Below are 22150 nucleotides of genomic sequence, written 5' to 3' on the forward strand. Positions count from 1 at the left end.
AAGCGTGACGTCTACAAAGAGGAAAAATATGTGGTCACTGGTTATTTTAAAAGATCTTGGGCAGTGGTCTTTGCTTAATCAGTGCCCATCATTTTTTTAACCTGCTATAATTTACAAAAACCGAGACCTAAGTACCAAAATCTGCAATGGACTTCAGTCTGAGACGCATCGTTCGACACAGGACGAAAGGAGCTTGCAGATTGACAACCGATTTAATTTCAGAAGTTTTCCGATTTATCCTTAACGTCACATATATACAGATACGCGCATTGATAATTCACTGCCTGTGATAATATTGCAGTACACATTACAGCCGAAGCTTAGAAGGACGCACAAAAATGACATGTGTGACTTGCAAAGCTTTTACTTTCTTTCATTCCACATTTTTCTCCTATTTACAAACTCTTTACCTGGACTCATAGGACATCACGGTGCATTTTACATACATGAACAGCAGAGACACAACAGTACACTTGTCTACTGCAAGAATACATTTTACATTTTAAATAACAAGAACAAATGCCAATGAAAATGTGTAGTGAAGCCTGAGGAGTAACTACACAGCAGCACATTTGGTTTGCAATGTTACATGTGACTGACGTGGCAACTTTACCATATTTATTCAAATACCATCTTGTACAATTTTGATAAATTTATCCATCAATCAAATTCGCATGTTGTTAAAGAATTACTGACTGGTGACAAACCAGCAGAGATGAAAGGCCATTCAACATGAATGATATTTCATTTAAAACATGGTTGAAGGAAACTCAACTGATGTCAGACACAGCTTTGTTTGTAAAAACTCCATGTTTGCTTGTTAATAGTAATGCACTTTGAGTGACTACAGACATTTAAAAACAGCAGTGACACAAATATTTAAATAGTACTCGGGGGCTGCTCTTTTCCCTCAGATCACATTTGAGCAGTTTGGAAGTTCACCAAATGAACATGTGATATTAAATCCTAAGAAGTTTGGGTAAGAGCTGGAATTACTTGTATGCCATTCAACACCTTCTAATCCCTAGTGCTAAAATGATAGCTACATATAAAGCATGTTTAACGAGGGTGCAAGATGCAACGACCGACTCCCTCAGTCCGTCTGGGTTTCAAGTATGGATCGTCTTCAGCAGATATTTCACTAACAGCATCACAACTATTAAGTGTTCACTGTCATGTTGCCTTCCTTATTGTCATCCAAAGTGCAGTTAGGTCTGCTTCAATCCACACAGGATCAGATACAGTACACCGGCTACAATGAAAAAATAAAAAAATAAAATAATAATAAAAAAGCTAAAGTGTTGAATAAAGCGTCAGGCTTTTCAAGTCTATCTATACCCAACACATTAAGTCGAAGCTGAGCTCAATTGTTCGTTAAAAATTAAGATTCAGTCATACAATGTCTCAATCATCTCATCAACCAAAGATGTCATGCTATTTCCCGCACAGCATTCCGCTCTTTGACCAAACCTGCATTTTTTCCCCATATAAATATATCAAAAAGTGATATTTGTTTAGTATGTGACAAAAAAGAAGCAGTGACAGTGGTGTAATAAGTGCATGAGCATGAAGGTGAACTGGGATTCTTTTTGGCACCTTTGTCAGGGGCGGCATAAAGTGAGACAATCACATTAGCATCAAAAACGAAATGGAAAAAAGATAGAAATTATAGAAAAACTTGTTCCCCCAATGCCCTTTTAAAACCATGAACTACAGCGGCGTGCAAAAAATGTTAGAAAAAAAAATAAATTAAATTTTTTTTTTGCAAAATTCCAATTTTTCTAGATATCCTTTTTTTTACTTGAACTTGAGAATTTGCTGGGGGGTGGAATTCCTTTTTTGAAAGTAAAATTTCTCAAATAAATGTTGCACGTAGCTCCAGTATCCTCTATATTATAACATGAGTCCACAATGAAGATTTCTTTGTAGACTTCCAGGGCTGTAACACCTTTCAGTACATTATGAGTGACAGTTAAAATATCAAAAAAAGGCTATCTTCTCATAGTTCGAATTACCCAACTAATAGTACAGAAATGCTTGTCCCTATGGTATAAAATTCTTACAGTGATGCAGATTTAAAGAAAAAACAACAACAAAGAAATTAAACAGAGCATAGACTACATTAACATTCTACAGGTGTAAAGCATTTCCATCACTTTTCCTTATTGAAACAAAACAAAAAATAATAAAATAAAAAAGCAATAAAAGTTGAAATAGTGCAATAGCAAGAGTGATTGAAGAGTGTGTCTTTTAGCGTCGGGGAGTGTATCCGGATTTCCCCTCTTTTGTATTAACTTGCCATGTAGCCATTAAAATTTGGCTCAAAGCCTTAAGTTCTGCTAATTTAATCTGGCTGCCCATCTGCCGACACTCCGGCTGGCGGTTACAGCGGCTCCGCGTGCTAGAAAGGTCAGCTGGGGCCAGCTAAGGTGAGTCAGCACTTGTACTAGGAGCACTTGAGGATACCGAGCTGTCCTGTGTTGCTGGACTGCTGCAAGGGGAGGGTGGATACATTTCAGGCTGTGTTTCTGTCTTGACACATAAATATGGCGACCTGTCTAAAGTGCTGGTGCTGTGTGTAAACACTTGTCCCTCGTCCCAGCAAGCCCCGGAGGCCTCGGCTGTCGTGTTCACAGGACTTCCCTGTGTCACAGCTGCTCCAGGTAAACGTGTGAGAACGCTCTCCAGTGTCGCCGCTGCCTGGCAGCTCCTCGGTTTTTCGTGTTCAGAGTTTTTTTTCCTGGCTGGTTCGTTGCCAGGCTGGTCGGAGTCAAACCAGGTAAACTTTCTCTTCTGAAATGGGAACCAAAAGAACAACGTGATAAGTGTGGATTTTTAACAGGGACAACTGTGCCAAACAGAGTTTTAGTTCCTGGGAGAGTAAAGATAATAGTTACTGTGTAACTTTGTTCACAAAATAACCCGCGACAACGATGTCAAACTGTTTTTGTGCGGTGTATGGGACACGTTTGCGAAGGCACTGTCAGACAGTAATAACAATGGTTTCTGAAGTTTCTGCAACAGCACAACTACTGTGTCATGTTGGATAAAAGTTTTTTTTTAAACTAGGGTAACAACAGCAAGGCTAGATTAGAGAAAACATTGTGCGTGAAACTCACCTTCACTGGTATATGGAGCTGATTCTGCCGCCAATGTGGTGAGTGTCTAGGAGCGACGGGTCGCGTCAATGTAACAGAGGGCTGCAGCGCCACCCGTGGGAACCACATTTTAAGCATCATCTCGATCTGCAGTAGGTTGTGAAGATATTTCTCTCTGTAAGGAAGAGGGAGATGAGCAGAAGGCATTGATCGCAAACTTAACGGTGATAACAAATTAACAAACAGTGCTGGGTGAGGATGATGACAGTGACATTAATGCAACTGGGTCTCACCCCATTTCAGGCTTCTGCAAGATTCCAAGAATCCTCTGTAGTCTGTCCATGGCGACGCTTTGCTGGAAAGTGGTTAATCCTGTAAAGTTGAAAAGATCTCCTGAATAAGTTGAACTTGAGATGGATGAAAGTCCTGTTTGATACTGCTCTACCACTCACCTTTGTCAAACCTCCCAGCCTTTAGTCCATGGAGAAGCTCTAACAGTGGACTAATAAATCTGTGTAAATCTGCACACTGAAAAAAAAAAGAAAAGAGTAATATTTCCACATCAGTCAACTATGTGGCAGACAATTTAAATATTTGTAAAACTCATTTCCAGACAGCAGACCTTCTGGGCAAAGGCGAGGTCTCCCGGCGAAGCGGTTGACGATTCGACTGCGGCGGCGCACGGAGATGGGGTCGAGCCCAGGCGCTGTGCTTTGCTAGGATAGTGCTCCGACTGGTTCTCATGGGAATTGTTATCTGGGAAGCCAAGGTAACTTGCAGACAGTCTTATTCCTACGTCGGCTGGCAGGGTCTTCCTCATTCCGCTGTCTGCCTCTCCCTCGGAGAAGATGTCTGCTTCATCCTCAGTCTGTTCATTCTCACTGAGGAGGAAGCTTGGGGTCGAGGGAAGTGAGTCACAGGAAGGCCATTTGGAAGAACTGCCCAATGAATTCATCTCTGAAAACAAGAAGAGGGAGGAGTACGTGAGCGCTGCACAGTGAACCACAGACAAAGGTATGATGTCGGGGGGGGGGGGGGGGTCAACCTGGTACAAACGATAGCTCCAGTTAATAATTCAACACATTCCTAAACAAAGCAATAATACAAAACATCAAAATCATGGTGTCAAATCAATATTCCATCCAAAGATGTGGTTTTTCCAGTCAATGGAAAATAAAGTAGCATTAGTTAAAAACAATACTTCTATGGATACAGGGAAAAATGCCGATTAAGATGGGAAAAAGTTTGACTTGAGCCTTTCAAAAGACCAGATTCACAGCAGCCATTCTGGCATGATCGACGGGATAAACACAGGTGTGATGGATAAAATCAGTTTGTTTGTGCTCATTACTGTGCAGTAGTCACGCCAGTGACACGGCACATACACCCCAGGGCCTCGGCCAGCAAAAACGTCAAAAAGGCGTCATAAAAACTGCAGCTGAATGTGTCTTTGTTAAAACACTAACACACCTTCCCTGGACAAGTGGTGGACTGAAACTGTGGTTTGTTAAAAAATAACATGTGGACCCCACGTGTAAAAGTCTGCACCATCAAAAGGGGTCCACTGTGCACGCCGCCTGCTTCATTTCTGAACATTGACTTGATGGAGATAAGAAAGAGCTAACTTCACGCCTCCCTGATGCCAAGGATCGAGATGAATCTCTGGGCCAAGTCTCAGTGATTTCAGCAGATTTAAGATAAAGGCTAGTCAAAACACGCGAACTGTATCACTTGGGCGGTTTTGCACTGTAATTCCCATCGACCATAAGAACAGCAGTTGGGTTTAAAAAAAAAAAAAAAAGAAAAGATTTCTTCACCATGTTAACAAACAAACATTAACAGCAGGAATACAATTGGAATGCAGTTATGTATATCATGTGTTTTGTGAGATTATTTTTCTTAATTCAATAGACCGTAGTAAGGGAACTGCATCCACTGGCACTGCAGACTGCAGATGAGGGGGGGGGGACTTTATGTAATTTACATGTGGGTTTTACCACTGGAAGAAAAAAAAAAAAAAAGAAAGCCTGTGAGATTTATATCCATACTGGCAGTTTTAAAGTTTGAGTCCATTTCACATGACATATTTCCGTTGTCCTCACACCCTGCGTGGGGGTAGTTAGAAAGTGAGCAGGCAGCAGAAAAAGTGGATGACATTACATCTGACAGCACAAGAATCGACGATTATTTTAACGATCATCTCATTCTAGTGCACAAAACGCCCCGGATGAGTTAAACTCCGAGAAAAAAAAGATATAAGTTTGTATAATTTGGACATCTGTCGTTGCTTGAGGGGAATCGGAGCTGTGGGTGGTGGCTCCGTGTTGTCACCAGACGAGTATAATGTCATAACCGGGAGAGTTTCAGTTCGAAGTCCGATCGTCTGCAGCCAAAGAGACATAAAACCAACAGTCGATCTTTATCACAATGCAGACTATTGTTCTAAATCGAAAGGTGGAGGACAATCTGACCGTCCATCAGCCTCGGAGTTCACGGACAACCTGTCTGCGCCCGTCCCACCTGACGCAACCGTTCCATTTCACACATCTTATTCAACAAACGTGTTCATTTCCCGGATTAAATCTTGAATACTAAGCTAATATAAATACGAGCAAAGTTATGTAGAGTACCCTAACCCCTTTCTGCGGTGTAGCAAAAAAAGACTTATTGTTAGCTGCTAGCTGACGTTGAAAAGTTTAGGTAAAATAAGAACAAGCGGGCGGGTGGGGGTTCTCACCTTGTAACAGCAGGTTCGCCGCAAACGGTCGGAAAATCGAGGAGGGGAGCGAAGAACACGTCAAACAATTTTAAAGTGAATTGAACAAAGCTGAAGGCCTGCGGAGCCTCGGCGCCTCCCTGCTTCTTTTATCTCCTCCTCCGTGGTTCGGCTCTGTCGCTGCCAAAATTTCTCCCATCTGTACACCAAGTTCCCAGCTAGCGCAACTGACGGAACACGTGCTGGATGGACCGGCCGCCGCGATTGGCCGGCGTTCTGTTTGGCACGTTCCGATTGGTCCGGGGGCACGACCAATCGGTGTCTTGTGCGGCGCTGATTGGTCGATAATTGCGTCGACCCCGCCGCAACTCCGGAGCCCGGCACGTGTTGTTGGTGTGGCCGCGGGACAGGGCGAGCGGCACGCGGCAGCCGCGGGGGGTGTGGGGCGCGAGAACAAACAAAGAACGTTACCACATGTAACGGCTATCGCGCCTTAACGGACATGATGACATAATTTATTTTATTTTATTTTATTTCAGGGGTTTGTGATCCCAGGTCACGCGCGTGATACTCATCACTTGCGCTTACGCAAAACAGAAACAACAACTTTTTTTTTTTTTTTTTTTTTTTTTTTTTTAACAAGAAGGCACGTTCGTCAGTTCCCGCTCTCCACGCTCACACACGACGGGACATGCGCGGCCACGAGGCACGGCGGCGGCTGCGCGGGCACGTTCGGAATGGGGGGGCGGGGGTGCGGACGGACAACACGCACTTACATAATTGCGTGATAAGACGTGACGCAATGTGATCCTTTTATTGATTATCGATCGCTGCAAATCCCAGTGTCTTGACAGGTAACTAACAGGTGTGACGCAGCAAACACTGCGGGCTTGCACTAGTGTGTGTGTGTCTGTGTGTGTGTGTGTGTGTGTGTGTGCGTGTGCTCATCACCATCGATCACACCGATCGATAACACTTTTGTTCTTCAATCTTTCAATGTATTTTTCTTCTTCCTGTATCTCATGTATTGCGACTTCAAGAATTGAGATTTTTCATTGGCGATGATATTTTGCAATGACAGCTACCGGCTCGGAGTACCTACTGGATAAATAAAAATAAACAAACAAACTATATACCAAGTGCTTACTTGTAACCATCTGTAGCTTAGCTTTGTAATTTCTTGCAAATTTCCTTTTCGGTTTCAACAATAAAGAGAAACATGTGGTTGACAAATTGAAGAACTAGGAATTTGAATGAATACGTTGTTTATGCAGAGGTGTTTTTTTTTTGAAATGCATCAATGTGCAGACCTCAGAACAGTCTGTACTGGGTTGATAACACCCAGGAACGCTTTAGAAATCTGAGACTGTTGTCAGCTTTGTCAGCAGCTCCTTGGCACTTTGTATGAAATGTAAAGTGTTCAAAGGGACATTTTTGTTTATTGCATTGCCATTACCACGCAGTTTGCGAATATTAACTGATATGAATATTAGCTGATATGGATACTGGATATGGTGCAAACAGCAGTGGCGAGAAGCTTATTTGTGCAGAGTTGAAACTCCTTTTAAAAAAAGAAAAAAAAAAATCCAAGCTGCATTGGTCTCCCCCTATTTAAACTCCTTAGAGATCCGGTAACAGAAAAATCAAAATAAAACAAATGATGTTTTGTATCATCACACTGACCGAGGAAGGGTTCGCTCTCGTGACACAGGACTTGCAACATAGCCCGAGTAAAGATCATGACATTGCATTCATAAATAATCACAAGTCACAGGAGCACCACCAGCTGCACCGAATTTGTTTGAGGTGAATATTTGTAGGGAGCTTGTGAACTACAATTGTTTGACGTAACTGAACTCGCAGAGGAACAGGTGGCTTAATAAAAATTTGTCACCTGCATAAACATTTTAAGCTATTGCCCGTACTGCAGGTCGTTTCTTCTGCAATAGAGAGGGGGTACGTGTGCGTGAATTGGGAAAAGGCCAACAAAAACATTTGTGGATTTCACAATGTCAGTAAGAGCACCCTGCATGACCTGTGAGACATTCTGAAACTTCTCACTTCTCATAAATGACACAACAGGTCTCGGTCATAGTGGTCAATATTTGTGGTTGCAATAGTGGATAATTCAGATTTGTGAATTTAGAAATGTACAACAGCGCTTCCAGTGAGTCCTGTCCAAATCAAATAAGTTGATTTTTTTTCCCCCAGCTCCTGGTGTTTATTGGATTGAAAGAAATAATTTTACATTCTGGTGTGCAACCTTGCACTTTTTGTTTTACCGGTGTGATTTGAGGTACCAAGCGCTCAGATCCAGCTGCTGTCCAGGACGGGGCGCAGTTTGGGTTCCACCAGAGCAGGAGATTGAAGCAAGTGCCGCTTCCAGACCTGGTTTTATGCCAACTGTTCAAAGATAAGCACAGAAAACTCAAGCAGTCCAATGAAACCAAATTTTATTGACGCACTAAAAGATATTAACATGACCCGGTAATCTACTGACACGTGAGTGTGTTGCACATTTTTAGCTCTCCTCCACATGGTTCTTCAGATGTGACGCTCCGTGTCCAATAGACGTGCCCAGCCTGACATCACCGACTTGCACAAATGATGCATCTGCGTGACCCTAAGTTGACAGCCGGAGATTCGATGGACAACTAAGCCTTTGTAAAACTCACAAAGCTCTGAATGTGTTGTGTACTGCTCTGAATCTATCATGAGCTTGATTTTTTTTTTCCCACATTTGATTGAAATGTGATTCAAGATCCAATCACACAATATCAAGAAGGCTTTGTGAATAACGAACCCATAACGACAAAGAGGTCTTCAATGACTGTCCTTGTTTGACAATCTAACAATGATCATATAAAAGTCGATTTTGTCCGAAAGTCTCTCTTAGTTTGGTGTTTGCTTATTCAGCTTCGCTGGCCTTGTCTTACCACACCAGTCCACTGACAACACACTCTTTCTTTGCACTCCATTTGTCTAACAACCAAGCCAAGGGTCCTCTCTGTTTGTCCTGGAGATGAAGGCGATTTTCCTGGCCATCTCCGTGTGGTAGATTCGCCTGCAGTTCTCAAAGTTCTTGCGCTGCCGTTCTCTGCAGGGTTTCTCGTAGTAGCGCTTGCGCTTCACTGTATCGACAATTCCATCCTGAGTCAAGACCCTGGAACACATCATGGATAAAATATGTAAACAGTTGGGACACAGTAAATACGCTGGTAAATAAAATACCAAACAGACAACCAGAGGGCAGTTTATCTCTGATGTGAAAGGAAGGGATGCAGAGAAAAGGGCTGGATTGGGGCAATGATTTACTGTGGCGGCCCCTGAAGGGAACGGCTGAAAGGAAAATGCATGGTCTGGCTTTCAATTTGAGGAGAAAAAAAAATTGCGCTTTCAAAAAATCATGAAAAACAAACCCGGGTGTACATTTTCATTTGAAGTTGAAAATACAAGTTTCAAACCAGCACATACGGTCTCTTATAATAGAGAGCCAGAAATGCAACACCTTAGGCACACAAATAGAAGGAAATGTTCCTCAGAAAACCATAGATACGATTTAAGGAAAAACCAGGTGTTTTCGCTTAGAGTTCTTCTATTAATTGCACATAAAATGATCACAGTAAACTGGCTCAAACCCCACCCACCTACCCTGGACCAGTGGCGTCAGAGGCTTAAGGATGTAAACTGCATGGAACGCATAACAGCAAACTTACGACTTCAGACAGACCTATATCTTGACAAATGGGCACCCATTAAAAAATATTTGGAGAGTTGAAGATATTATCTCTATTTGACTGAGTTAGATGTTTTTTTTTTTTTTTATTTTTCGCTTGCTAGTGAGGAAATAAGTGACCTATAAAGAATATTGTATAATGTGTATCTTGTTATGAGGTTTGGTAAGAATGTGTGTGACTCTGTTAAGGAACCTGTTCTAATAAATGTTAAAAAAAAAAAAAAGAAAACCATAGACACTACAATTTTTCACAAATTAAAGTAGTTTTATTTCGATATTCTTCATAGTCACCCATGTCTTAAAGTGCATTAATTCGGCAATTCTAACTAATGACACAAAACAAGGATAATAAGTCATCAAATGTGAATTATTCTAACGTAATGGATGAATACCGACAATTAAAACAGGAATAATATAAGGAATTATGTTGCAAACGCTTCATTGTAGATTTGTGCCAACACTTAGCCTTAATTTGTAAGCTAAGTTGACCGTTATTTGAAAAAGTGAGTTGGAATATTGACTTGAAGACGTGAAATAGAAACGTTGCTGCGTACTGTCTCAGCCGTCGGTGCAGGCAGGAAGACGAACGCGACTGCGCAGCCGCAGACCCGTGACATTGTACTCAACGCTGACTTTAGCTAACGTTAGCTTGTAGTCCCACAACATTTCCCTGACTAACAGCGCAATGTATCCCTCGTAAAAATCTAACACACATATAAGATAAAAAAAAAGATTCACCTATTTAAATGTTTGTACGCCGCATCAACGTTGCCGTCTTGAACCATTACCGTCCGAGCGATGAAGCGGAGGTGCCTCGCCATGACGATTCCGGTTCCCAGTGATTACGAACCCGCCTACAAACATCCGGGTACTATTTGCTCCTCGAACTACGACGGAATCGGTGCTCAGAAAATAGACGCCGTGTAGAAACACGTGTTATTGGTTCCTTTCAGCAGAGAAGCGGCGTCAGTGAACACTAGGTGACGCTTCATTTCAGCCTGTAGAATTTCCACGTTTCGCTTGAATGATATCTGTAAAACAACATCGATTAAAAAAAATAAAATAATGTATTGATCAAAAGCAAAAGAGATAAAGCACTTTTATGTCTGCATTACAAAGTTTCGGGTACAAATAGTCAGTTGTAACTAAGGCTATGAAAATGCAAAATATGATTCTGAAAAGATAAACTTCTTGATTATTTGGACTTATTCTTCCAATGAATCAAAACATGATTCTCTTCTCCCCACTGCTTGACCATCTTCAAGTCATGAAATATCCTAAACGTTGTGATAATCTGTTTTATCTGTCGTAAAAGTTTATGTGAAGTTGACGTTCTTCAACTTATAAGAGTTTGGCCCCCAGGTGGGGCAAAGAGCCGCTGCATGGAAAATGTGGGAGTAAAAGCAGTTTCCAGCTGATGATACAAAAGCTGAAATACGTAATAAACAAAGGTATGCTGAGGTTGATACAACGTGATGTATTAACTTTGATTCTATCTGTTATGTTTCCTGGTATTTTAACAGCTTACGTTTTTTACAGCAGCTTCCCAATAAAATCTTTAAGGGGGAAAAAGCTTTATGAAAGCCCATCTGCTGTCATGGTAACCGAGAGAGGTATTCAGTGGTATCCTTTCATCAGCATTATTTTTCTCCAATCCATAGCCACCGTGTCCTGTCTCAGAAAATCTCTGTTTTAGGTTAGTGAGAAGCAAAACCTGGATTTTAGGTCACATTTTCACTCACAAAGCATAGCTTTAGCAAAAAGCAATAGTAAAAAGCACCTACGGTATCAAAAATAAATAAAAGAACAAAAAAAAAAAACGTATGATACAGCTATACGTGCATAGACTGAGGCAAGCAGCAAAATTACAGTTTTCACCAGGACCATAAATGGCAGTCCTGTCCATAAATAAAACGCTAAAAAAAGATCTGTATCTCATTTCTATAATGTATTGTTTTATAATACAATGTACATTCATCAAGTTTAGCAGATTCGGTGCATTCCAGTGTTGCTGTAACCCTATAGGGAACTGGATCTGCTTGGTGCCGGGGGGTCTGAGAAAACCCCCTGAGATAACATCATGGCCCCCTCTGTTAGGTGAATGCCGCATCATGTTTCCGGAGACATCCCCTCTGATCCAGACCTGATGAAATATTCTTGCCTATGTTTGTGTGCATGTGAGAAGCGAGTTGGAGAAACAAAGAGGGAATGAAGAAAAACAAAGGCCAATAACCTCAACAAAATTGAGTCTGAAGTAAAGGAATTGACCGACACGTGAAGAGTCTCTCATCAAAATAATTTACACACCTTTTAATGATAGCACCATCACTACATATTAAAACTAGCGCGATGGACTTTTGTCCACTAAATCCACTTCCAAGTGAGAATTCTGAGGATGAAGACGTTTTTTTTTAAATATACTGTCAGTCCGATTGAACCCTAATTCCGAATGGCTCGACCGCTTCCACACTGAAGAATAACTACCACCTGAATCGTTTGATGACACTCGAAAATATACATTTCTGCTGCAAAAGGCAGCGTGTGAGTAGTGTTCCTAATGGTATTACTTGGCATCCTGCATAAAGACAGAGATGGCAACATGCAGCAGTGTTGAGTCAAACGGACGTGCTATTTGAAGACTCCAGCTGGATGTCTTATCTTTCGCCCTTTCAATAGCACATCACCAACCCCCGACTTGAAGCCATGATGGACACATTAACTGGAATCCCACTTCACATTCCAGCCATCAGAGAACTTAACAGATGGCTTCAGGTTGAAGAATTTAAACGCTCAGCTCTTCCTAAAACTCCTTGGGTTTTCTAGAAATAATTGAATATTACCCAGTCGTGAGAATTATTTGTGTAGGTTTCATTTGAGGGTGGTATCTTATTAACATTAAATATGAATTAACAAGCTCCTCCCGCTCAACTCACAAGGTTCTGATGATTATACCATGTCCCACCATCTTATGCGACCAATACTTCAGCTTCTCCAGTGGCTTATGTTAAAAGACAACATTGTTCTCTCTCACAAATATCAAGCAAGCAACAGCCCAGAATATTCTTCAGTAACTGTACCTCATCCTGGAGTGTGATTAAGTTCAAGACCTTCTGCAGTCTCCTTGTGCATTTTCAGGCCAGATGGAAGGTAATGTGCGCCACCTTGTCTCCTTCCCTGCATCCTCATCTGGTAAAGGTTTTCAAGTGACCTGCTGGCCTCTGCTGTGAAGAACCTCTTCACAGTGAAGAACCTCTTCACAGAAGAACCAGTATCTGTGACAACTGCTAAGACGTACGAACTCACACTCTCCTCCTCCACGACTTCCAGGGAGAAAAAGTGTCAGATATTATGATAAAGAAAAGTTTTTTTCTTCCCATGTTGCCACCACGGAAGCTGTGCTAGACTTTCCTGGGAACACCTGACACCTACAAACTCTCTCTTTCTCTCTCTCACACGCACACACACACACACACACACACACACACACACACACACACACACACACACACACACACACACACACACACACCAGAATATCACATTAATTATTACCACTGCAGGACACAATCCAAAAGTATGTATTTAAAATACATTTTTAAAATACACTTTGTGCACAAAATATTAATGGATGTGGAACTTCCGGGTTATTTGTTTACACTGGAGTGAAGTTGTCACGTGACATAGAGGCGCCTCTCCAATTACCCAATACACACAAACACACCTTTTCTGTTCAACTTTCTCTTCAACTACATTTCTGGGTTTTTAGAGGCTGGGCTGACGTTTATAAAAAAATCAATTAGCACTGTTCAACATATCGGCACTTACCGGAAAACTCGACGTCTCATCTCGTATCCAAATGTTTCGCCTCTCTGATAGCGGCGGCGGAGGGCGAAGTCCCGCCCCCCGCCGCCTCTCATTGGCTGCAGCCGCGTAGAGCCTTCAGCCAATGAGAGGAGGCGCAGATGCGGGCCGATGAGGGGCGGCTGAGGCGTCCGATCCCGCACAGAACCCGCACAAACCCCGCACCCTCCGTTAACTGCGGCGGACGGCTCATCGGTGTCGAGATGGACCGCGAAATCTCAGACTTCTCCGGGAGGTGGAAGATGAAATCCTCGGAAAATTTTGAGGAACTTTTGAAAGCGCTGGGTGAGTAAAAAAAAAAAAAAAAAAAAAAATATATATATATATATATATATATATATATATATATATATATATATATATGTATATATACACTGCTCAAAAAAATAAAGGGAACACTTAAAAAACACATCCTAGATCTAAATGAATGAAATATTCTTATGAAATACTTTGCTCTTTACACAATTGAATGTGCTGACAACAAAATCACACAAAAATGATCAATGGAAATCAATTGTATCAACCCATGGAGGTCTGGATTAGGAATCACACTCAAACTTAAAGTGTAAAAACAAACTCCAGGCTGATCCAACTTTGATGTAATGTCCTGAAAACAAGTCAAAATGAATCTGTGTTGCTTCCTGAGTGGACACTATGATTTCACATAAGTGTGATTGACTTGGAGTTACATTGTGTTGTTCAAGTGATCCCTTTATTTTTTTTAGCAGTATATATATATATATATATATATATATATAGAAAAGAAAAATTGTAATAAAGGAGAAACTTTTATGTGCTTTTTTTGTAAAAAAAAAAAAAATCTGGCTATAAGTTGCTTTTGAAAGCAGTCTGTTAATATCATTGCGAGTCTGCAGGCATCACAGCTCTACATTAAAACGCATTAAAAGTAAGATTTAAAAAATGGAAGAATCATCACCTGCAAAGCCCTTGACATTTATTCGCTCTGTTAAATATCAAAGAGAAATCCGGTGGGCTTAGAGGTCAACCGCTTTACCTCTGTGGCTGACTGTGGTTAAACTGGGTGCCTTTTCCCTGCATATACCTGAGAATATTGCTGAAGTGGCTCCAGTTCCAAGGCCTCTCCCAGGGGGGAAGCTGGAGGGGGAAGGTCAGGTGAGGGCCAGCCAGTGGCATCCATTAAAAATCTGAAGACAAACAGCCTGTGGAAGAAGGTTAGATTAGTCTCATCTGAAGCAGGTTTCCTTCTCATGCGGTTGTAATTAGAGTCAGTGTAAACGGAACTAAGCCTTGACATGGGCCCCAGGAACCAGCCTCCCGAAAGGCCTCTCGACCCAGTCCAGAGTGTGTGTGTGTGTGTGTGTGTGTGTGTGTGTGTATGGCTTCGTGTGCAGGGCTGGATGAAGGTGTGCTTAAGTGGAAGCAGTTTTCCTTAAAACAGCGTCGCAGTCACAGGATTCACTTGGACTTTGTAAATACACCACAATAAGATAAAGTGGAACTCGGGGGATGAAAATGCACCATTTTTTGGTGAGTTGCAATTAAAATGAGCAGGAAAGTGATGGTGTGAGTGCTGCTGCTGCTGCTGCTGCTGCTGCAGTCGAGTTTCACCACGATACCAGAAACTTTTCGACCTGCAGGAAATTTCAAAGTTGCATTGTCCTTTCACAACAATCGTCTTAACTGCATCATGTATGCGTTGTATAAATATCGATTAAAGTTGTGAATTCTAAGCTTCACCAGTTAAATTCATGCTTCTACGTTGCATCTTGCTTTTAACCTTTGACCTTTAATATTCTACAAAATTCGTGATTTCTCAGTTTTGCCCTTTCACCTCCTGCCAAGGTGCTAAAAGAGTCATTTTTACGGGAAAGTTTTGCAGCCTTTAAAAAGAAGTCACTCGTGCCCGGCGGTTCTGAAGGACAAGGTCGGCTAACAAGTGACTTCTTCATCTCCTCTGAACTTCTCCCTGAAATGAAGCCGCGGTAATCCCTGGTTTAACCACCATGCCGGTGGTTTTGCATGTTGTAAAAAAAAAAAAAACACAAAAAACTCAGCCACTTTAACCAGCACTCGCTTCCTTGGTTTTATCAGTCACACGCCAGAAGCCCTCAGTCGTCCCTGAGATTTATTGGTGAGAAAAATAAAGTGGGCCGAGATGCGGAGAAAGCTTGAACGTTTTCGCTTTGGATGTTAACCCTAAAAAGTCATGAGTCAAAAATGGAAGGCAAGAGAATGTGGTGATGTAACTCTTTCCAAAAGAGCAGGGAAAAATCTCCTCTTGATTCCCTTTTTAAAGGAAATGTCAAATCCTGCAGAAATTTTTTTCGTTTTTTTTATTTTTAATTTTTTTTTAAATTTGACATGCCCTCCCCCACTTCTGCTGCTCAGGTGTGAACGTCTTCCTGAGGAAGATCGCCGTGACGGCCGCCTCCAGCCCGGCCGTGGAGATCACCCAGCAGGGGGAGAGCCTGTCCATCAAGACCTCCACCAGCATCCGCACCACCCACGTGTCCTTCACCGTGGGCCAGTCCTTCAACGAGACCACTGTGGACGGACGTCCGTGCACGGTAGACGACCCGCACGCGCGTTCCCGCCAAGGGCAGCGTAATCAGCGTAGCTCTGCACAGAACAGACATATGGAAATAATCGAGAGCCATTGTCATAATACAGGGATCTGTTCCTCTTTCTACACTGAGTGCGTGGTGTGGACCCGAGCCACGGACAAGCTGCTGGAAAGCGAGGGCTGAAAGTGGTGCAATAACAGAACTAACCTCATAAATAAGCATAGAAATTGATTTAAGGCTGCAGCGTTTCGCTCGGAGGTTCGATTCCAGCGGCCAACTGCGTTCTTTACCTGGGTTTTCATATTCGCCTGGTTCCAGCTTGGGTTTCTTCCATGTTCTCCTCCCTGGGTTCTCTCCAGACTCTCCCCCGCAGTCGATAAACAGCGTTCATAGGCCCGTTGAGGACTCAATTGCCCGGAGGTGTGAATGATAAAGCGAATGGCTGGATGTCTCAATGGGTGGCCTTTTGATTGACAGGCCACCTGTCCGGGTTAAGCCCCGCCTCTTGGCTCAGTGTCAGCTGTGATTGGCTCCAGCCCCCCCCATCCTATTTGCAGGTTTACAAAATGAATAAATCGGTTATTTTGCATTTTGTCATTTTACTCAGATTTCTTTATTTTTCCATCGGAATAAAGTCATTTACAGTCACTCCTCCCTTCGACGTACTCGGTTGACGACAACTCAGGGTTACGACTTTGACCGATATTCATGTAACGAAAATGTGCCGAGATACAGCCGGCATCATCTAGGTCTCATTCGGTCACCATTACTGTACTTTAATTAGTTACCTCCAATTTTTCTACAGTACTTCCGATGCATTTTATCTACTGAAGATGTCCGAAAAAAGAAAGGCAAAGGGGAGCGATTAATTTAGAAACGAAGCTTAAGATCATCAAGCAACATGAGGAGGGTAGCAAAGTCCAAACAATTCAGATAGTCCATTCTACCATGTCTGCCATCCTCAAAGACAAGGAAAAAGAGAAGGAGATGACCAAGAGTACAATGGTGAAATAAAAAATCTATAGCAATAACACCATTGCCAACATTAGGTGAGGCTAACTTGTAACTTTTCACTGACAGTACGTTAACTTTTAGGCTATGTTAGGCTAGCTATACGGTATACTACTTAAAAATGGCGATTTGAGTTGATTTAAAGGGAATCCTTCACTGAACGGATCATCGTCGTTAAACGAACAGCGACTGTATTTACTTTTGTATTGTTTTTATTAATGAAATTCCGGCGTCGGATCGTCGTGACCGTTTGCCCTCCGAGCACCTGAATGATTTTCAACTCTTTGCATTCCTCTCAAAGAGTTTTCCCACGTGGGAGACCGACAGCAAGATCAGCTGCGAGCAGACTTTGCAAAAAGGCGAGGGACCCAAAACGGCGTGGAGCCGGGAACTGACCAACGACGGAGAACTCATACTGGTAAATATTCTATAACCTTCATTACCCCTTTATCGCCCTTCCAATAAATACAAAACAAGTTGAATTCCATCTCCTTTTATTTCAGACGATGACTGCCGGGGATGTCGTCTGCACCAGGGTTTATGAACGGGAATGAAGACGTTCCAGGACCGAAGTTTTATTTGCCCCCATGCATGGTTTACGTTTATTTCACCGTGTTTTTCCTCCCTCCTCCTCCCCCCAGCGGGGATGTTAGAGTTTAGTCATATGTTACTCAGTCCTCTCGAAAAGGACTTTATATGAACGTTCATTGGTATGCGGGCTGCTTTAATACCATCAAAGAAGAGTTTCCTCTAAACGTCAAACTTGGGTTCCCTTTGAGGCCTCTGTTGCAGAGTCTAAGCTTCTCCAAAATGCAATAAACTATTTTATATACTTGTTGCGTCTTTGTTTTTCAAGTCATTGTTCTGTTCCTCTCCTTTCCGCGCCTCCCGTTCCCACGCCGCTCCTCCGAGTACGACTTTCCATCGCCGCCCGCCACTCAACCCACCCCTTTCCCGCCGCTTCGTCCTCCGCCTTGCACGCCGCCTCGTCCGCTGTGCGCTCCCTGTCTCGGGAGCCCGGTCCAATATGTGCTCGGTTAGTTTGTAAAAAAAAAAAAAAAACAACCTCCAAAGACAATTCATATTTCATAAACTCCGCTCTGAGAGACATTTGGCAAAGGCACGGGGGGAAAACTGGGAGTGGAGAGGAAATGAGAGAGGGTATGAAAGTGCGGCCACAAGAAAATCATTTCATAGCACCGGGGGAGAAAGTCGAATCGGCGCTCACTCTCTCGCTCCAGCTGCACCTACTTAGAGAATAAAAAACACCCTCCGCCACCCCCCCACCTTTTCTATTTGGCTTCGCACACAGGTAAAAAGATTGATGTGGCTTCCTCTTCTCCTGCAGAGGGAGATCCCCTGCTCCGCGAGCTCTCAGGTCTGAACATAAAAGGATGCAAATAAAACAGCCGGCAGACCCGAGGAGCGAGGCAGCCTTCACCTCTGCATGAGAGATTTACCCAAATCCCCGTGGCCTCGCCACAACTGGGAGGTTATAGTTTCACCTCGCTGTGAAAACGAACCTGGTCAGACGCTTGGTGGTGAGCGGCCCGCCACGGATCATAAAGACCGATGGGTTTTCTTTTCGTTTTGGCTTTTTTTTTTCCTCCCCAAGCTGAGAGACAAGCGGAGCTGTGCTGCACTTTATGGAGATTATGCTGACTGAGCAAGCGCCAGGATGACGGGGCCTGTATGAATGTGTGTGTGTGTGTGTGTGTGTGTGTCCTCCATTTTGTGTGACCAAGTGTGACTGAGTGTGTGTGGTGCACATTATGTCCTACATCATGTAAATTCCTTTTTTTTTTTTTTTTTTTTTTGCAGGCGCAAAGTGGTGTTTTGAGCGGCCGCGTCGAAGGCCGCGTCATTGTGCAAGAAACCGCAGCAATTTAACCACACTCTGGGGTGGATGGAAAGTTCTCCGCCGGGTATGCCCAATAAAAAAAATACTTGGCACACACACACACACACACACACACACACACACCCTTGCATCCCAGCGCACAGTGTGTTGGATTGTGTCTGAGTGACCTCGTTGACTGCTAGCCTCATATATGCAGTGTAAACCACCCGGTCCCTCCTTGTTAGCCGGGTCATTTTCCACACACAAATGTTATGCCAGTTCATTCCTCAGGCAGTGATGTCATGGAGCCTCGCGTTGCTCGATTGGCTACGGAATGCTGTGGTTTTAGGCCCGGGAGGCGCCCCGGACCAGTTTTTTGATTCGGAGCCATCCGGTTCAATCATAGCTGTGAGAGGCGGTGGCGGAGGAAATGAGTCTGGGGGGGCGGAGGGGGTGGCGGGGTGTGAGCTGACAAACGCAGATGTTAATAGCGAGGGGCTCGGAGGTAAACGAAGGGAAAGGCGATCAATGAAGGCTCCCGCCAGAACTTTCTGCAACTTTCACGCAGTCGTTCATGCAGTTTGATGTGAGGATACAATCCACCTACGATGTATTCAGTGAAAGAAATGGCCTCCTGTTTCTCGTTAGCTTTTTCTGTTCGAATGAATCCAACCGTTTACTGGCTTCTGGATTTCTTACACATTTATATTGTTTATTCACTCAGCTAAATTCCAGAGCGAGATACGGTTAAATGCAAAACAAACTGAATGCAATTAAAACCCACTTTGCAGAGGTTGTGCAATTGTACCGAGCGGGGAAAACACCTTTGCAGCCGCGTGGCTCTCTGCAGCAGGGCAAGCGTCGCGTTCGAAATAAAAATGATTTCAACGTTGACCTTTAAAGGTGCAGCCAACGCCACGCAATTGCTAGAGGCAGCCTGCAAAGAGCGACCAACATGGAACAGATCTGATTCTCCCTGATGGTTTTAACAGTGGTGGGCCGTCAGGGCCTGCAAGGCCTTCTCTGCTGGCCCAAAAAAATCTGAATCACAGACTGATTTTAATTACAGTGGGATCTTAATTATATTTTGAATCTCGAATCTGATGAAATAATTCCAAATGGTCTGTCCGCTTCCTTTCATAGCTTTTTCCCTGACTGTGCTGCTTCCAGATATGTATTTTAATTGAACAAAGAGCATTTAACCAATCAAATTTCAGCTGTTATTTGTTGCCAGGCAGGGTCAACGTCAAAGAAATCTGCCCGGAGGCCTGCAGAATCCGATTCACAGGCGCTCTGGCAAAAAATAAATGTTGATGAAACTGTCGCTTCAACAAATTAGATTTTGAATTGTAACACCATGGCCTTCTGGAAGGCTACGCTAATCTCAGTGTGTCACACGCCTTTTGACTGGATTGTCAGAGAGCGTACTAGCCAGATCGAGCAGGCTGCATCTGTAGCGAGCTGCATGAACACAATTATAGGTTGTGCAAAACTTTCTTGGGGGAAACCAGAGTGGATCTAGAACTTAGTGAGCAAGTGTGCAGGGAAACACAGCTCCACAACCAAAAGGTGAAGAAAAGTAGGGAAATCTTAAAAAGACTGACAGTTTCATAGCCATATAACAGTTATTAAGGGGACGAATAGCGCACTACTGAAGGCCTGGGTTTGAAATGCACGGCCCGCCACTGGGTTTTAAAGTAGCCTGATCATTCCTCTCAAAAAAATGTCTTGAGCGTCTTGAAAACCCAAGCGAAGCGGCCGTCGTTCTTGGAAGCACGATGATGAATTAACATAGAAACCGCTGGATTCACTGCAATGAAGCCCAAGAGAAGAAACTGTTTAAGTCAGAGACGCTAAAATCTGCTCACCTTAAATCGTTGTGAATGAACAAAATTTCCAAAAGACATGCACGTGTATTTATTTTTTGCAGGCTGGACTGTTGAAATGGATTCTTCACGCGTCAAGACCGATGACTTGAGGCTCATACTGGTCCATCACGTATCAGACAATCTGGTACCGACGTGGATTAAGATCATGTTTTCAACCTTGAGGCTTGAAGACAAATCAAAAGGAAACTGCGTCCAATTCCTTTTTTTTCCCATTTTGTAGTCGCATGTTTCTTTTTCATACTCATAATGGGCAGTGACATGGAATGTACATTATGTGCATTCACAGGTTGCATGTGTGTCTCGCCTTCTTTTTTTTTTCCTATGAATTCCCTCGCCCATGTGACCCCACGTGACTCGAAGCAGCCAAGAAGTCCAGCCTGGGATTGTACGGGGGCATTAGGCCATGAAATAAGCATAAAGCCGTGAAACTGCATGAGTAATCCTTCGTGATGCTGCAAAACCTGTGACCAAAAGGGCCATACTGTGAAAGACGCGGATCATTTAAAAAAAAAAAAATGGATAAAAGTGGTTATTTAAGGAGTTACGTTTTTGCATAAGAGGTAACCCCCACACATCATTCCATGCCAAACACATCCAGCAATAATTTGATTGAAAAGATAATCACAATCCTTTTTTTTTAATTGACATGCAGGTCCGAGTGCGGTTGGATTCCCGGCTCCTCCCAGTGTGTCAAACTGTTGCTGAGCAAAACACCGAACCCCTCGCTGCTTCCCTGGACTCGATGGACGGTAGCCTGCTGCTCATGGTTAAATGCAGAGAACGAGGGATTAATAAACTATAAATGATTCTTATTAAATCCCTCTCCTGTCCCTGCATTGAGGTAAATTCCATCACTGTCAAAGAGCGACATCTCTTGGAGAAGAAGGGGAAATGCAGGGCCTGCCACATTTCTCCCAGGGCAACTTGACTGCAGTTGATTTTAATTTTGTAATTTTTAAGACTCTTAAAAGTTATTATTATTATGTATTTTGTTTCCCATTGAAAGCTGTTTGAGAGTTTTCTGTCTTGCACGTGTCAAGCGCGAAATACAAACCTTAGACAAATGCGGTTACTGATAACATTGTAGAGGAAAATTAAAAAGTCACATCCTGAAAGGAAAAAGATAATGTTCTCTAGTTCCCGGATGAAGCGTTAATCACTGACAGCTATAAACGATGCCTAAGCCTGAACGATACCTGTCATTCAAATATAGTATTCTTCATATATGATACACAAGTTTCTTCAGCAGAATGTAATAAAACATGTGTAAGCGTCAGGATTTGGGAGACGCTGGAATCCTGTTCATCAAATAAACAAACAAAATTGTGAAATATGACAATTATGAACTTCTGCACTGATAGTCATATCTGTCAGCTGACATACTGGATCATATGCTTTGACTGAAGACTGATTAAAATGAATGATTTATACCGTGAAAAACTCATGGAGGATA

At 42.9% G+C, this 22150-nt stretch overlaps 3 protein-coding genes and 1 long non-coding RNA gene across 6 annotated transcripts; 2 read left to right on the plus strand and 2 right to left on the minus strand.

Moving 5' to 3' along the window:
• Positions 1-351: 351 nt before the first annotated feature.
• Positions 352-6020, minus strand: ciarta (circadian associated repressor of transcription a). 2 transcript variants are annotated; one of them, XM_086177938.1, is made up of 6 exons: positions 5836-6020; positions 3721-4055; positions 3551-3626; positions 3392-3470; positions 3120-3273; positions 352-2793 (listed from the first exon to the last, which is right to left on the minus strand). In XM_086177938.1, exons 2-6 carry the CDS (start codon positions 4051-4053, stop codon positions 2425-2427), a joined length of 1011 nt encoding a protein of 336 aa, XP_086034064.1. In that variant the 5' UTR covers positions 4054-4055; positions 5836-6020; the 3' UTR covers positions 352-2424. The 2 variants fall into 2 exon arrangements, with proteins under 2 accessions (XP_086034064.1, XP_086034065.1); XM_086177939.1 differs by lacking the exon at positions 5836-6020 and having other exon boundaries at positions 3721-4086.
• On the plus strand, positions 2525-8979 carry LOC147216078 (uncharacterized). Its single transcript, XR_015109138.1, has 4 exons — positions 2525-2663; positions 3712-3867; positions 3947-4112; positions 8026-8979. It is a non-coding gene; the product is annotated as an uncharacterized LOC147216078 (long non-coding RNA).
• mrps21 (mitochondrial ribosomal protein S21) lies at positions 8251-13454 on the minus strand. Of its 2 annotated transcripts, XM_086177941.1 has the most exons (4): positions 13376-13454; positions 12628-12870; positions 10289-10581; positions 8251-8977 (listed from the first exon to the last, which is right to left on the minus strand). In XM_086177941.1, the coding sequence occupies exons 3-4, from the start codon at positions 10369-10371 to the stop codon at positions 8797-8799; spliced, it is 264 nt and encodes an 87-aa protein (XP_086034067.1). In that variant the 5' UTR covers positions 10372-10581; positions 12628-12870; positions 13376-13454; the 3' UTR covers positions 8251-8796. The 2 variants fall into 2 exon arrangements, with proteins under 2 accessions (XP_086034067.1, XP_086034066.1); XM_086177940.1 differs by lacking the exon at positions 13376-13454 and having other exon boundaries at positions 12628-12984.
• Positions 13455-13530: 76 nt separating this feature from the next.
• crabp2b (cellular retinoic acid binding protein 2, b) lies at positions 13531-17797 on the plus strand. Its single transcript, XM_086177970.1, has 4 exons — positions 13531-13696; positions 15782-15960; positions 17270-17386; positions 17472-17797. The coding sequence occupies exons 1-4, from the start codon at positions 13615-13617 to the stop codon at positions 17520-17522; spliced, it is 429 nt and encodes a 142-aa protein (XP_086034096.1). The 5' UTR covers positions 13531-13614; the 3' UTR covers positions 17523-17797.
• The last annotated feature ends 4353 nt before the right edge of the window (positions 17798-22150 follow it).

Source organism: Fistularia commersonii, chromosome 30 (assembly GCF_037954325.1).
Source record: "Fistularia commersonii isolate RoL2024-O1a breed Wild chromosome 30, RoL_Fcom_v1.0, whole genome shotgun sequence".
NCBI lineage: Eukaryota > Metazoa > Chordata > Actinopteri > Syngnathiformes > Fistulariidae > Fistularia > Fistularia commersonii.

Bases quoted from the DNA above. Each gene is read 5' to 3' on its own strand.
- ciarta (XM_086177938.1), bottom strand. From the start codon at position 4,053: ATGAATTCATTGGGCAGTTCTTCCAAATGGCCTTCCTGTGACTCACTT. The intron at 3,627-3,720 runs GTCTGCTGTCTG...TTTTTTTTTCAG, and splicing joins ACCTCGCCTTTGCCCAGAAG to TGTGCAGATTTACACAGATT. The intron at 2,794-3,119 runs GTGAGTTTCACG...TTCCCATTTCAG, and splicing joins AGCTCCATATACCAGTGAAG to AAGAGAAAGTTTACCTGGTT.
- crabp2b (XM_086177970.1), top strand. From the start codon at position 13,615: ATGGACCGCGAAATCTCAGACTTCTCCGGGAGGTGGAAGATGAAATCC. The intron at 15,961-17,269 runs GTAGACGACCCG...TTCCTCTCAAAG, and splicing joins TGGACGGACGTCCGTGCACG to AGTTTTCCCACGTGGGAGAC. The intron at 17,387-17,471 runs GTAAATATTCTA...CTTTTATTTCAG, and splicing joins ACGACGGAGAACTCATACTG to ACGATGACTGCCGGGGATGT.
- mrps21 (XM_086177941.1), bottom strand. From the start codon at position 10,371: ATGGCGAGGCACCTCCGCTTCATCGCTCGGACGGTAATGGTTCAAGAC. The intron at 8,978-10,288 runs GTGAATCTTTTT...GATGTGTTCCAG, and splicing joins GCGTACAAACATTTAAATAG to GGTCTTGACTCAGGATGGAA.